The sequence below is a fragment of the Trachurus japonicus genome, chromosome 11 (genome assembly GCF_045865225.1).
Source record: "Trachurus japonicus isolate A0001 chromosome 11, Traja_1.0".
NCBI classification, from domain to species: Eukaryota; Metazoa; Chordata; class Actinopteri; order Carangiformes; family Carangidae; genus Trachurus; species Trachurus japonicus.
Window position 1 is genome coordinate 16,393,310 of NC_140917.1, and position 15,202 is coordinate 16,408,511.

The 15,202-nt window shown below is 42.5% G+C and overlaps 1 protein-coding gene across 2 annotated transcripts in view; it reads right to left on the minus strand.

Moving 5' to 3' along the window:
• tgfbr2b (transforming growth factor beta receptor 2b) overlaps positions 1-12,446 on the minus strand; it is a 29,448-nt gene extending 17,002 nt beyond the window's left edge. Inside the window, exons 1-2 of one of the 2 annotated variants that reach the window (XM_085791294.1) lie at positions 12,394-12,446; positions 11,350-11,421 (exon numbers count right to left, since the gene is read on the minus strand). Coding sequence is in view for 1 of the 2 variants with exons in the window: in XM_085791293.1 (XP_085647419.1) it covers positions 1,108-1,180 (73 nt within the window). In the remaining variant the exon portion in view is untranslated. Of the gene's footprint in view, positions 1-1,107; positions 1,392-11,349; positions 11,422-12,393 lie in introns of those variants that run through there. The other variant, XM_085791293.1, reaches the window with a different exon arrangement.
• Positions 12,447-15,202: the final 2,756 nt, after the last annotated feature.

Below are 15,202 nucleotides of genomic sequence, written 5' to 3' on the forward strand. Positions count from 1 at the left end.
AAAGCAGAATTCTTCTTGCCGGTGTCAGCAGACAGTGAGGAGGTCTGTTCAGTATCTGTTTGCCTGTGACTTCACGCTGACTTGAGGAAAAAGGTGCTGTGTGTGTGCATGTGTGTGTGTGTGTGTTGGCGCTCTTAACCTTGCACAGAAAGCCCACTGTCTCATTTCACTCAGTCTGTGGGGTGGGGTTATAAACTCGCAGTAAACAGACACACTGCAGGGCTTCAACCTGCAGCAAATCTGTACCTATACCTGCACACCTTGATGGCGTCCTCTCTGCTGCAGCCGCCACCACCACCAGAGAGATTTACTACCTGGCAGGATATTGCACACGGATATTGCTTTCCTGGCCTTGTCTTAACTGAGAGACTCCCACACAAATAAAAACATCAAAATATCTAGACTTGAACTTCAGACTAAACTATCTGACAGAGTAATTTAAAGCTGTGCCCGGCGGGGGGGCTGCTGAGGTGTTTTTTGAAGTAAATCAGCAGTGAGTGTGGTAGTGCGGCCCCAATGCCTGAACACTAGTGGTGGGGAAGGTGGTTGAGCTGAAGTAATTATATCATTAGAGCAACTCCTGTGAAAAGGAGCACGTCATTTTAACCCAGGAGGCGGGCTATGGAGGGGATGAATGGTAGTAATTGTCACCCAGGGCTACATATAATTGCAGTGAAGGTGGGGGGGAGAGGATTAGGAGCAGCCAAAGCCACTTGGTGCCGCCGGGACTGAGCCTGAGACAGATGAAGGTACAAGGCTGTCTTCCTAAGAGAGGGGTAGCACATCAAAGATGGAGATAACCCGGTGTGAGGAGGTCTTTAAAAGGCTAAGCAGGTGATATCCGCAAGATAAGCCCTTTTTGAAGTACTTTTTATTTAATCATTTATCTTATTTATCTCATTGGAAGCGATATAATAAAGTGCGACAAGTCAACAAGAGGCGCTTAGTGTAGAAAGATAAAACAGACTATAGTTTGTTACTGTTTGGGGGAAAAAATAGTCCGTTTTTAAAACTTTGAAGCCATCGATACTTTTGAAATGACTCCGCAGCAGCTGTCTGCCGCTTTAACGCAACTTCACCACGAGTATAAAAAGTTGTTCAACTCACCCGTTTCCCAGAGCAGGAAACTACCAAAGAGTATCGTTCCACACCAGAAAGCGGAAAACCGAAGTAGCTCCATTTAGAGACGGACTACACACTCCCCTCTCTCTCATTAATTAGCCGAAGCCTTGACAACGGGTTTAATATCCAAGACGGTGTGCGGACTTTGTTCTGGTCGTCCGCCTGTTGCTTCCTCGCCCCCGAAGGAAGGCAGCTCGCAGCTCCGAGTAGAGGCAGCAAAGTAAACACACCAGGCAGGACTTGCCCTATATGACTCACAGTATGTGCACAGCTCATGAAACAGGAAATCTTCTGAAGGGGTTGGACTTTTTTTTTTCCTTCCTTCTTCTTCTTCTTCTTCTTCTTCTTGTTCTTCTTCCTCCACTTGTACTTCTCAGTCATACTCCAGTGGCTCACACCATGTCATTAAGAGGCTGAAACCCAGCAGGCACGACGTGAAATGACATGCTCTAAAATAGCTTTAACCAGAAGAGCTTCACCTATGGGGCTGCAAGAACATGCAAACACCCTTTTTTTTCTCCTTTTCTTTACTTCAAAGTAGTTACACCTTTCAGATCTAATTTAGAGCTGTCTGCTCTTATAGAAAACTGCAGGGTTCTGCTCATATTTCACTTTAATCACAAAAAGTATCATTTTGCAGCACACTCTGCTCATTTAAGTGTCCAATTCAAGTCACTAAATTACACCCCCACCCCCTGCTACATGTTTTCCTGGAGAGCTTCCAGGCTTCTCCATTAATCAAGAATGACATAAGAAATGGCAATAGTCTCTCCATATCACTCTATAGTGTTGGTTTTTTTATTGAAGAGACACAGAGGTTAAGTCCACTATAACACCCATAAATTACCCGTCTATTGCCAGGGCTTTGCAGACATGTGTTTTTTGCTCTGCATACTTGAGCCGTGATGTCAGGTTTCAGGCCTGACCCCGTGACCCTGGAGCTTATATCTCTCCACACAGGATGTAGACTCCTTCTTACTCCACCCGCCTCACTCAGCTGTATTAACAGCCATTGAATTGCTGTTGGTGTGCCTGCTTTAGTGAAGGTGTGGTGTATTATACTGTAGGGGGAAAAAAAGAAAAAGGATCTTCCTTATGTCCTTATGTTAATTTGCTGGAAAATCATCCTAATCGTATTTAAGTTGTGGTGAGGATTGAAGTAATCCACTGATAGGTATCTGTACATCCATGGGTACATTTCAATCAGGATTTAACAGCAGCTAATTCAGCATACTTTTAATGGTGCCAATTTGCAAAAATGTAAACAAATACAGGCTAAGAAAACAAACTCGCATTTCCAAATTTGTGTGTCAGTCTTTGAAAAGCCCTGGTCAACATGTTTGGGGAGGGATTTCGTTTGGTCACTTTCACTGAACTTATTTTGCCTCTGGCGTGTGGGTGGATGTGGACGGTTGGGGCGTGTGCGCGTGTGTGTTTGTTCAAGTCCGTATTCCAGGCAGCCATTCAGCACTGCAAGATGGGGTCCAAGCCACAAGGTGGAGATCCGACAGCGTTGTGAGCCCAAAACAGCCATTCCCCGCTGACCTCAGCACATGTGGCCTCCCAGAGGGTCACAACATCCTGCTCAGTGACCACAACACCCAGACAAAACTCTTTTATAACGTTTTCTTTATCTGCTTCACTTCAACAGGAAACACACAACACTCCAGTGTGCCCAGAGAGGCTTATTTAAACAGGATCTTTTTCAGTGTTACTTCATGTGCCTCCTTCACTGTTACTTTTAGCTTTCCCCTCTATGCAAGTTCCTCAGTGTTCCTCTTACCTTTGAACAATTTTTTTCCACCTCATTGCACAAACACAGATAAACAAGCACCAGGCAAACATCCTGAGTGGTATTATACTCCATAGCAGGTGCTTGGCGTTCCTGTAAACTGCTTTGGTCGAGTGGAAAGGCAAACAGAGAAACCTGATGACAAATCTCTGGACAGACGCCTCGAGATAACACCGATGGCAAACAATCAGTGCATGCAACCCATTACAAAGGCACTCAGAGATGTCTGTCTCTTCCTCTGGGCCTCTATAAGAAAAAGGTGGTGACAAAAACTGTGGCGTCTCCTCCACACAAAGATGATATGCATATAGCGCTTGCACATTTCTTATGAGCCTTCTCCTTTGCAGTGAATGCCAACTGGAGGTGTGCCACTAAAGGAGAAGGTGCACACAAGAATACTGAATCATCACTCAATACTTAGCTGTGGCGTGGCAAGTACTGCAAAGTTAGAAAGATGCTGAATCGCTGTTGGAAACTGAATTTATGACATGAGAGTTCAAAGAAGGTTCAGCTGATAGGTTTGGAATTCACTGTCTTTGGATAGTAGATTGATCCAGTTTGATTTCAAACACCTGAAAGAATGAATGTTAAAGAAGTTGTGTAATTCCCATATGAGATTTTGCATTTTCAGTCCATGTTCTTAAAACCTAAATTTAAACATGGTTGCATGTTACACGAGGGATACCTCTTTACTGCAGGCGCAGCTCAGAGCTGTATGTGAGAGATGTAAAGACGTTCAGTTCTAGCGCAGGTTTCTTCATTTTATTTAGGCTATTGCAGACTGTATTTATTTTAGATATGTTTTGAAAGACAGAGCAGCTGCAAAAACTCAAAAAAATAATGCATACAGAGCTGTAAACCCTGGGTGACAAAAGAATGAAAACAAGTACTCAATAAGAAAAAGAGGATTTTCTTCACTGGCTCGGAGGAGGAAAAGAAGGAGGTCTGTCGAGAGGTCAAGCGTGCCATTAAAAAGGCCAAGCTGGATTACAAAAACAAAGTGGAGGTCTCCTTTACCCAGGGGAATCTTCGCTCCGCCTGGCAGGGCCTGAAGAACATGGCAGCGGTGAACTGCACAACATCCAGTCACAAACCCATCCAGGCTGATGGCTACAATACAACATCTCTACCCAACGACCTCAACTCATTCTTCTCAAGATTCAAAATGGACAATAGCACAGAGTTTAAGACCATCATCTCCTCACATACACCCCTGCCCACTGGCATGGGATTTCAGCTACGGCTGGCCAAGTTGGATTGGTAATTTTTCAATAAGCCATCATCTTTAGGCCATCCTTGTCAGGAGTCAGAAGAGGAAGGAGTGTCTTTTTTTATCAAGCCTGTAGTACATTCGAACTGCAAGCATCAATACATCTGGAAAGCAGCTGATTTATAAATACAGTATAGCTTGCACTCCTTTAGGTGCTTGGAGCACTTATCTGAACACATCCACTCTTTACTCAGGAGAGAGGGTTTAGGCACTGATTTGCTGCTGATGCTCTTGGTCCACTGGCTGTTAAATCAAGCAAACCGCTGGATTACTGCACATGCAGCCAAACAGCCACCCTGTGCCGCTTGTCTTTGTAAACCACCTTCAATCAACATTTTGTTACGGGATAAAATGCACAAATACAGCTCATGCCAAAGGAAAAAAACAAAACAAAAAATACACAACAACAAAAAAACCATCTTCAAACACGGCTCTTGATTCCCACAAGCTCAGGCATGTGTATTTGCAGCAGAGAGAAATGTAATACAACTCGCAAATTGCTTATGAGAATAGTGGCACAAAACAATCAGGTAATTTTAAATCAGTGCCTTCTCAAGTTACATTGCACATGATTAAGGTGCCTACACAACTGGAATATGAAATGTTTTTTTGAGACTGTGGACACCCCCCTCCTCCTGACTTACAGTACAGCGCTTCATTTGGATGTCAATCTGTCAGGTGAAGGTGCCTCGGGATGTGTCTCTCGAGAAACCGCTCTCACCCCAGAGAATCATCTCTCTCAGTATCACAGTAATACTGCACAAGATTTTACAGTTGGTGGTAGCTTTCAAGTGTCTTCTAGGGATTTCAGCCGAATGCGCATTCATCAGAAAAGGATGGGGTGCGTGGGGGCAGAGAGTGAAAGGTGAAGTTAGAAAGAGAGGCCAAGGAAAACAAAGTGAGAAAGATGCATCTCTTGTTTTCAAGGAGCCAAGAAGAGCAAAGATCAGGTCAAGCTTCAACCCTTGTATCGTACAGTGTTTCCTGTGTTGGGAATAACTGGCCATGTCAGGACTTGCACATCTTTGGAGTCCTACAGACTTGATTAAATCAAAAATGGAGGGGTTTCACATATTTTGTGGAAGAGAGTTAGAAGAGAAAACCCAGAACACTTATAGCTTGCCTGTACTCGCCTGTACTAGCAGCTAAAAACTAAAATGTTATTGGTGACCTTTAGCTAAATTGTGTCAGGAGGGAATTAGGTAATGCAGTACCTTCATGGGGCAACAAAGTCTGCACTAGAACAAGGTCGGGTCACAAAACACAGAACTGGCACAAGAGACACAATGATTGATCGTGACCGTAACGATGAAGGTCCTCCAACCCAAACCACCACCACCATTTCCTCAACATGACTCAGTGACTAGTTTTGAATCAAACAGTGAAAGCTCCACAACCTTTTTGAGTGTTCATTATGTCTCATCTCCGAGGGTAGCGATGAGTGACCTGTATGATATCTGGTTGGAGGACTTGTGTTGAATGTGTTAGCTTATCTGAATAAGCAAACATGGGGTAACGGCTATCTTGGCTGTGTCTAGCAGTTACAAGGCCTATTACCGCCATCTAAAAGGTAATGATTAAAAATGACATTAGCCAGCTCATCTCCACTGTTTTCAGTCTTTCTACTACGCTAAGTCATCTGGCTGCTTGCTAACTTTATAGAACATGAATGAGTGTATTTCTTGAAATGTCACACTATTTCCTTCACATCAAAGTATCTATCTCACATTAATCTCACAACTCAAACTCAAAAGTAGAACATGACTTAATATACTGTAGCATGCATGCAACACATCTGAGTTGTTTCAAGCCCACAGTCATGTGCAGGAATCCAGGCCGTGGGCAGTGAATGTATTTAGTATTGAACACAACTTTGTGCCTCTAAGTTCATTGCACACACTTGTGAATCTGACTCACCATGGCATGCATGTGGGTTTCTGTTTATGCTCATACAAAGACACAAAACAGCATACAGATACAGGCACACACAATAACACACACATACACCCCCCACACAATGATTTGGCACAGTTTTCCTGGTGCCATTGGTAAACCTAAGGAAGTTGCAATGGCTCAACAACAGCCTCTCTCTTGTCTTCCTCCACCGCTGTGAACAGACTTTGTCTCCCAGCATTAGTCAGACGCTGTGGAGGAAGGGAAAGTTTATCTTAAAAACTCCAAAGGTTACAACCTTTGGTATCACAACACTTTTGGGACTATTGTTCTCTGGCAGAACATCAATAGGTGTCCAAAACGTTGCCAAATTTTGTTTCAGAAAAAGAATACATTGAGGAGGAGGAGGAGGAGGAGGAGGAGGAGGAAGAAGAGGGGGCAAACACGAGCAACTGCTGCAGCGTGTGACTCTCATCTCTGTGTGACTGTCAACATCCTGTTTTTTTTATGTGCCTGATGCGTAGAGATGAATCATACTGTATTTTGTAACCACAGTCTATAGAACATAATAATCAGCCTCACAGAACACAAACTCTTGCAGCTGATTATGTCGGCAGTCTGTGGAGCTGTTTGAAAAATGTAAAACAATCCCAACAGTTCTATTAAATGGAATAAACTGAAAACAGGCGCTCATGCTAAATTTAAAAGATCACAAAGCAGTAAAAAAAAGAGGCAAGGAAACAAACAGAAAACAAAAACGCAGGCAAGAGAAAGAGAGAGAAAAACCCCACCTCTTCCTTCCTCTACAGATATTGTTTATAAAACAAACTCTTTCCTTTGTGCATAATGTCAAACATCAACTAGATTCTGTGGTTTTTTACCACAAGATTAGATGCATCCAAAGTATTTCACTGCTTCAAGGGGGATTCATACTGTGATCTGTGATCTGTGCAGTGTAGGGTTAAAGCAGCTTGAGGCCTGTCCTGCCATTGCTCCACGGCCTGTAACTAATTCTGTTGTGGAAGCAGATGATAAAGATGATGGTCATGTCATTTACCAAGCCTCAATTACAGGGAGAAGTCTATTTAAGCAGAGAGGAATGATTTAGTTGACCTGTCCCCAATAAAAATGTTTCAGTGTGGGTTCACATTGTGGTTAAGGATACAGTTACACACAAATACAATCAAAGTGTCTTGAATTTCATGCATTTTAAACAGGAAACATGTGCTGGATGTGATCTCTGAATCAATAAAAGTCATAAGAAATATCATACAGGCCTGTTCAACTGGTGGAGACCTTAACAAAGCTATAGTTTATATAATACTTTAATCAAAATACTTAAAAATGAATGCTAAGGATGCTCCTTGTGCACTGTCATGCCAGCCTTTAAAGTATATAATACTGCATGTCACTGTCAGAGGTGGATAAATTACTAAGTAAAAGTAGAAATACCATAACTGAAAATGACTTTGGTAAAAGTTAAAGTCACCCATAAGAAAATTACTTGAGTAAAAGTCTTTTAAAGTAGCTCACATTAAATGTACTTAAGTATCAAAAGTATCTGGTGAAAGAAAATACTCAAGTATCAAAAGTACAAGTACAAGTACAAAGTATTTAGCATAAAAAAAGCAAAACAACCACTTGTTCTTTTCATTTCACTTTCAGGTGAATAGATGTGGTGGCATGATAATACAAAAAAACACCTGAGCAAACATGTAGAGTGAATCAAGTGTGTGTGTCTGCCTGTCTGTGTGTACCGTATGACCATTTAGTGGCCCGAGCGTTTTGCATTGACCAAGCACACATGCATGCCAGTGGTGCGCGGTAAACTGTTGTGTTTCACAGCTTGTTGTCTGGAAAAGAGGATCCAAACTGGTGACAGGATTTAATTATGGAAGTCTTGTTTTTTCTTTTTTGGTCTTGACATGATGGCTGAATTAGCTGCTTTGGAGTCAGTGTCTTGTGCTCACTGACTCACCGTCATGACTGGAACACTTGAATATATAACAGATATTATGTTATAAATAACACTGGTGCTTTTCCAAGATAAGTGAAAGGTTCTTTTTCAGCTTGTCTGCAGGAGTAGCTTCATAAATGTGCATGTGGCTATAAGATCATCTTTATTCATGGAACGACAAAATCAATACTTTTGATTTTTTTTAACTGAGGTTTTTTTCTCCTCTTCTACTGCCTTCTACTTGGTAAATGTAAGAGCCTCTAATATCAAGCTTTGGGACAGAAAATGGGAGTGGTTCCCTGAAGGTTATGATACACACACAGCATCTACTGATTTACAGTGGGCTCATTGATGGATGCAGCCTGAGCTTAGAGACGGAGGGGATGGGCGTATGTAAAGAAAACCCCAATTTTTAATGACATGCAAAAGGCCGCACTCCAAATATGTTCAGCTCAGCGAGCCCAGTGATCATGGTTTCCCAAGAAACCCACTTCTAATAAACATTCAACATCAGAGTGTTTGAAGGGCAAGTCCTCCCTGGTCTCAGCAGCCGCATTCGTATTTACAAACATCTGCAGATTCCCCCTGATGAGACCAAAGATTCCTCTGTGTACTTCCCATGGGAAAGGCTGTGCGGAGATCGAGATGAAACAACATTCCAGGCAAATAAGGTTTCCACAATAAAAATGTTAACACACAGTATATTAATGTCACAGCACAGCCCTCCCTACCCAGAGGGCGCAGTTTGAGGATGGCAACAAGAAACAAACACTTAATTAGTGCTTATTAAGATAGAACTTACAAAATATCACAGGCAAAGTTAAACTCATTTTTACTGACATTTATACTTTCATGTTTGACCAGTAAAGGTCTCCTAGCCTCTGAAAATTGAATTATATAATAGGGTCTTTAACGTTAATTGACATTTTCAGTGGATACCTCTGTTCTCGTCTCGTATCTGATATTCTCTATCATAGATTTAAGGGAAGTCCAGTGATCCAACATCTGAGACGCTGCTGCAGTAGATTTTACAGCCCATAAAACAGAATTTTTAAAGGTTGATTGATTAAATATCATCAGAAATGATTGACTCTCTTTTAAAAATCCACAGAAGTCATCCTGTAATGGCTGAGGCGCAGACTAGAGTTTTACTGAGCAAAGGCATCTGAGTCCGCCTGACTCTTCTCTACCTTTATCTGTCACTCCACCACATACTGTCCAATGAGCCCAAACACCTTCAACATAACCCATTCACCTGGTAAAGATCAAGTGAATTGCAAATGAAGCGCTCTCGGCTAACCGTGTCGGCATCATGCAGCTATCTTTGATCTCAGGCAAACAGATGTACAGTACGAGTTATTAGCTGAAAATGTGTGCTGTATATTCGGGGCAACTTAACTCCCCCCTTCCTGCCCACATAACGCTCCCTTTGACTGCAGAGCAGAGGAGAGCAGAGCAGAGCACCATGGCTGGGGCCAGTGGGTACATGCTGGGCGTGCCAACACGGGAAGCAGCACTCATCCTGTGCCACCTTATGCTCTTGTTGCAGGCAGGAAATACCACCATGACCCAACACTGATAAGGACAAGAAGCTGAACCAGGGCCACGTGGTAAACAACGCCAGACAATAGAGAAACCATGTACTACAGCATATGTGTAATGTGTGAGCGACAGAGAAAGTGAAGGAAAGATTGCTGGAGATGGGAAAATAAAGAGAAAGAAGACATTTGTTTGTGTAGGTGTATATCATATGGGGTTGTAATCATCTTTTTCTATGACTTTTAAAAGAATAATTTTACATAAAAAAAAGCACAGATTTCTTACTGATACAGATGAAAAAGTTGTTTCTACCTCATGCCTGTTCAGTGATTTGAAGATACAGCAAGAAACAGAAAGTGATTAGCGTAGCTTAGCACAAAGACTAGAAACAGGTGGAAACAGTTAGCCTGGAGCTGTCTAGAGACCATTCCTTCCTCAGCACTAATACTTATTTCAAATGAAATATTTGAAGTAGTATAAAAAAAAACATTAGATATAGCAATTTAACACATGTCATGTCGTAATTAAGCTTCACAGTAGCTATATTTGTTGATAATTAAAAATAAATATGCTTAAACCTTGATAACAAACATGTTATTGTTTCCTAAATATGATGTATCTAAACACTTTTGATACTTTGAGTGTGTGAATGTGGTTCAGATATGTTTAATATCACTAACATCAACTTGGCTGATAGCCAACATGTTCATTCTCTGGGCCCAGTGAGAAATGTTATTTTAAGATGCAGTGGAAATGCATTGCTGTGACGTCAGTCATCCAAATGGATTTAATTTAACGCCTCGTTCCAAAAGCCTCTCTTCGGCCGGAGCAGTCATTTTCCCTTGCCAGTTTATAAATTTACCGTGACTGTGAACATGCATTTATTTTCAGCCACTCCATGGAAATTGAGGCGCAGCTCGGCTCCTGTGGATGACTTTGATCATGGAGAACCTGCTCGCAGTTTCTTCCTTTTAAACAAACTGTGCTTGACACAGAGTGAGATTGAATCTCTGTATGCACCCTCATAGCCTGTGCATCAACACAGCATGCAAATGACAAGAAAATTACACCCCTCCTCTAATAGAGCCATTGTAGGCTTTATTCAGTACATCCACTGTATTGCTGTAGCATATAGTGCAGCTAATGAGGCCCAGAACAAGCTGCTGATGGAATATCATAAAATATTCTCCAGTGAACACAGACTGCATAGATTTACAGATGTCAAGGCTGAATACTGATGTCTGTGCCTGTTGAATACACTGTTTCCAGATAAAATGATTTTTCCATTTGGAGAAAGGCATCAATTTCACATTTACTCATCAGATTTAATGAAGTTCACTCTGGCTTTTGGAACCGCCTGCCTCCTTTCCTTTGCCAGATCCCGGTGTGCTTATCCAAACAGGGTGACTGCCAGCTTTCTTGCTGCAAGGAATTTTCTTACAGAGCACTCCCACCACCTCTTCTGACACTGGGATGATTTAGATATGTCAGGAAATCAGGCTTTAGTGCTCAGCTCTGCTCTGTTGCAACTGTGAAACACTAGAGTCTTTATTTATTTATAATTACATATTTTTGGTGGAATTTCATCATGAGGTTCAATCTTAAATATGATGTTATGAAGTTAACATGCTGTTAAAGCCAAAAGCAACACAGAGCAACACTTAGTCGATATCAAGTGTTTATATTAGTGTAGTGATTTAGAGGGGCAGAAGCAGCTCAAAACCAAAGCAGTGACTGACTGAATACATTTCGAAATCGAAATAGATCTGGACTTACCTGGGCCTGATTTCCACACAATGCACACACTTGTCAAGCTTTAAAATCCCATGTTTTCCTTAAGGTTCGCATCTGGTTGTCACGGTGAATGGGGGATGCAGAGAAGAGAAAAGAGAGTGTTTACCACATTGTAAAAAAAAATGGGTCTTACAACATAATCAGCTGCTGCATGCACAATACCAACACTGTCAGTGGTGTGTTGGCCTTTGTTGACACAGATAACACACAGAGCCAGTCTTTTCTTTGTTAAAGCTGGTCTCTCAAGCTGTTTCTGCAAAGATTTAAATGTTTCAGATGGGTGTTGAAATTTCTCTTTAAGGACGGGGAAGGGTATTCATTACTTTTTAAATGCAAGATTAAGAAGTCCATGAAAGGAAGAGGTGGAATTCAGAGCTTCCAATGTGTTACACTGAATTTGCAACATTTATACGTCTCTTTCGGACGGCATAGCAGACCAGACCTCAGCCATAATAGATTAGCAAAGGAAGGTTTCCTTAAATGTGCTTTCAATGTGCTAAGATTAAATTCTGAGTGGGAGTAGGCAGAGCAGTCCACAGTGATCCATTCAGAACTATATATTCTGCCATAATGTGTTCTGCATAAAAGCCCATTTTCATGCACACTAGCCCTGTCCTAAAAACTGCCGAGGAAATGGACCACACTGCGTCTATTTCCAGGACATCCTCCGCGGTCCAGCCTCATTAAAATGCATTGCCGTTATGGCTCGACTTATACCTCAAGTTGCTGCCTAAGCTCTTTGTTTTAAGTGCAGCTGCTCGGTGAGGTGATTTTCCACCTCACTGTTGGATAACCTCAGTGCATAGAGACATTGTTAGAGGCACATAAGGTGAAAAGGTTGAATGTTTCCAATCTGATAAGAGTGACAGAGAAAGACACTTTGTGTGTGTGAGAGAGTGTGTGTGTGTGTTGTCCCATCTGGTTTTATCATGCTGAGAATTTCCGACTGACCCGACCCCACTGGCCAGACTGCAAGAACAATGATAGTAGTGGCTGTGTGTTGCAGGATTGTTGTATTGTACTTACAGGAAAACCACTGCTGCTACTGCTGCTCGTTGGTGTCCAGAGGAAAAAGTGCGGTCACCTGAAATCAGCCACAAAATTACAGCTCACTAACAAGGCACGGGATTTTTTTCAAGTGGGTCTTATTGTGTCTGAGACAATTTGTGGTGTGCTGGAAAAGGAAAGTGGAGCAAGAAAGTATGTAAAAAATGTTGAAAGAATAGCTTGCATGACTATAAATTATAATCTCCTATTTTAGAGCCAGACTCTTACAGTAAAGGGACATATGGCTGCGAGTGTTTAGACTACACACTGCCCTACAAAAGTATTTTATTTATGTTTTGATGGGTCAAAAAGTCAGCACCTGCACTTCCACTTAAAATGTTTCCCGATAAATATCATTAGAGGAGAGACTCACTTCACTGCTTTTGTCGGGCCAAGGCCTCCTCACCTTTTAAGCCTCCTCAAATAGTGGATGTTCTTTGCAGGCGAGACCAGATGACATTTAGTGCTGTTAGATACACACTCACATAATTAGAGTGTGATATATTTTGTCAGACAGTGAGCTGACAAGGTGGCGTCAGTATTGGACAGTCAAACACCATCTGAAGCTGCCTGCAGGTTACGGAAACCACTGGGAACTGGCTCTTTATTAGTGTCTAGTCCATGGTTTTGCTCGATAAAATGTATGTGTTAAAGAAAATACTAATAACTAAAGAAAAGAATGTAATGAATGGCCAGATTTGAGCTGTGCAAAGCTTATCTGAAGTTGGCATTGACAGCTAAATCAAACAGGGGCTGCCAGTCTAAACAATGTTCACAGAAGACGTTCAAAAGGGAAACTTAAGAGTTCTCAGAAAAAAGATCAAGCAGGCGAACAGATGTAGGCTCGTCCATCTGTACAACAGCAGCTCAGCAAAGTTACCTGCTCAGCCCAGTACACCTGGGGGGGCGACCGCCATTCCGAAGGACCGCCATTCCGACGGTCTGCCAGTCCGAAAATTCCCGAAGGTCCGTCATTTCGAACTTCCCGAGGGGCCGCCGTTCCGAATGTGTTTTATTTTGAAAATTGACCGGATTCTCTCGTGGTTTGACTTCCTGCCCGGCTTGACACGACGCGCCGCGGGGACAGCGCCCGACCGGCCCCTCCCCCTCCCCCTCCGCCTCCAAAGTTTCACCCAGGTGCGAGTCTGATGCATTACATCCATGGTCTGATGCAGCCGCGGCACTCCTGCTGAAAATAAATGTCCTTGCTCTGTGCTTTGGTTAGGTTTAGGCAATGTAGAAAGGAGTTGGTTAAGTTTAGTAAAAAGGTTAGGTAGAGGCCAATAAAATCTCAGTTAATATGTATCTCCCCCGGGAGTCGAACCCTGATCCACCACGTCAAGTGCAGATGCTCTGACCACTACGCTACCACCGCAATTAGGCTTATTTACTCCGTGCCGTAAACCATTCAAGATTTTTTCAGGTTCGGAATGGCACCCTTTCTTTCAGGTTCGTAATGGCACCCTTTTCCCATAAATAATTAAGGGTCGGCATTCCGACAAATTAAAGTAAACGTTCGGAGTGGCGGCCCTTCGGAATGGCACCCTGGAACCGTACACCTGTGAGCTAACTGATGAGCCCCACTCACCCAAAATGTTGAAAATGTTAATGGTTTCATTTTATTTATCTGTCTTTACAGTGCCCATACACTGACACCACATTTTCTCGTTCTTTTTTGGCTCAGGACAAAGCCAAGCTAGTCGTTTCCCTCCGTTTCTAGTCTTTATGCTAAGCTAACCGACTGCTGGCTGTAGCTTCATGTTTACTGGACGATCTGAGAGAGGCGTTGGTCTTCTCATCCAACACTTGGCAAAATAAAATAAAAAATTCCCAAACAGCAAATTTCCCCACAATGTCAAACTTGTCTTCCAAACAATGAAACATCATACAAAGTTTCTATCAGACATACCTTGGCCTTTACTCAGAGCTGCTAGTGTTTGTATCATATTACAGTCTTAAGTAATCTGTGGGACATTAACGGTAACCATCTCTTCCCAGTCTCTCCTGGTCATCTTCCCGTCTTCCCATCAGCAGTGACACATGAAGCCTCCAGAGAGCCTGTATGTATTTGAACTTTTATAGAGGTACTCCAACTCATCCAACCCCCATCTTTCATCTAGTAAGGCCCTTAATTCCAGATGTTCCGACTAACTTAGCCGCCAGCTGTATCCATCAGGCATACTGTATATCACCGCCGCTCTTTCCATGCCTCTCTCATCTGTCTTCTGTTCTCTTTCTATCTGTCTCTTTCAATTCCTCTGGAAATCTTTCTGCAGTTTCAAGGAAAAGCAGAAAGGAATGTCTTGGCACTCTCATACAGCATCATTAGCCACAGCAGAGCCCTTTGCCTGCTCACTCTGCCAGCCCCAGCCTGAACGTCTTAATCTTCACTACTGTGTACACTTGTTGACCAGTCGGTGCCATGACAACAGGGCTGTGCTCTGTTAGCCGTTTGGTATGATATCTGGACACAGTGAAACGCATACACACATATGGGCAAAGAGACAAACCAACAGGAGGAACGGCAATAAAGTCCGACCTCTAGAGCAGCACATTGAAATACTGAAGGAAGGAAGGTGAGGCACTGTTGGTCTTGGCCAGTCTTATTCTTATTGTGATGTTCAATAGTTCAGTGCTCATCATTAACCACTTACTAGCTAAACCACAGGATGTGCTACATGTCAGGAAACTAATCCCAGACCTGCTTTATTAATTAAATATGTAACAGTACCACAACATGGCGGGGCAGATGTCCAAACACATGGAATAAGTCAACTACACCACACAC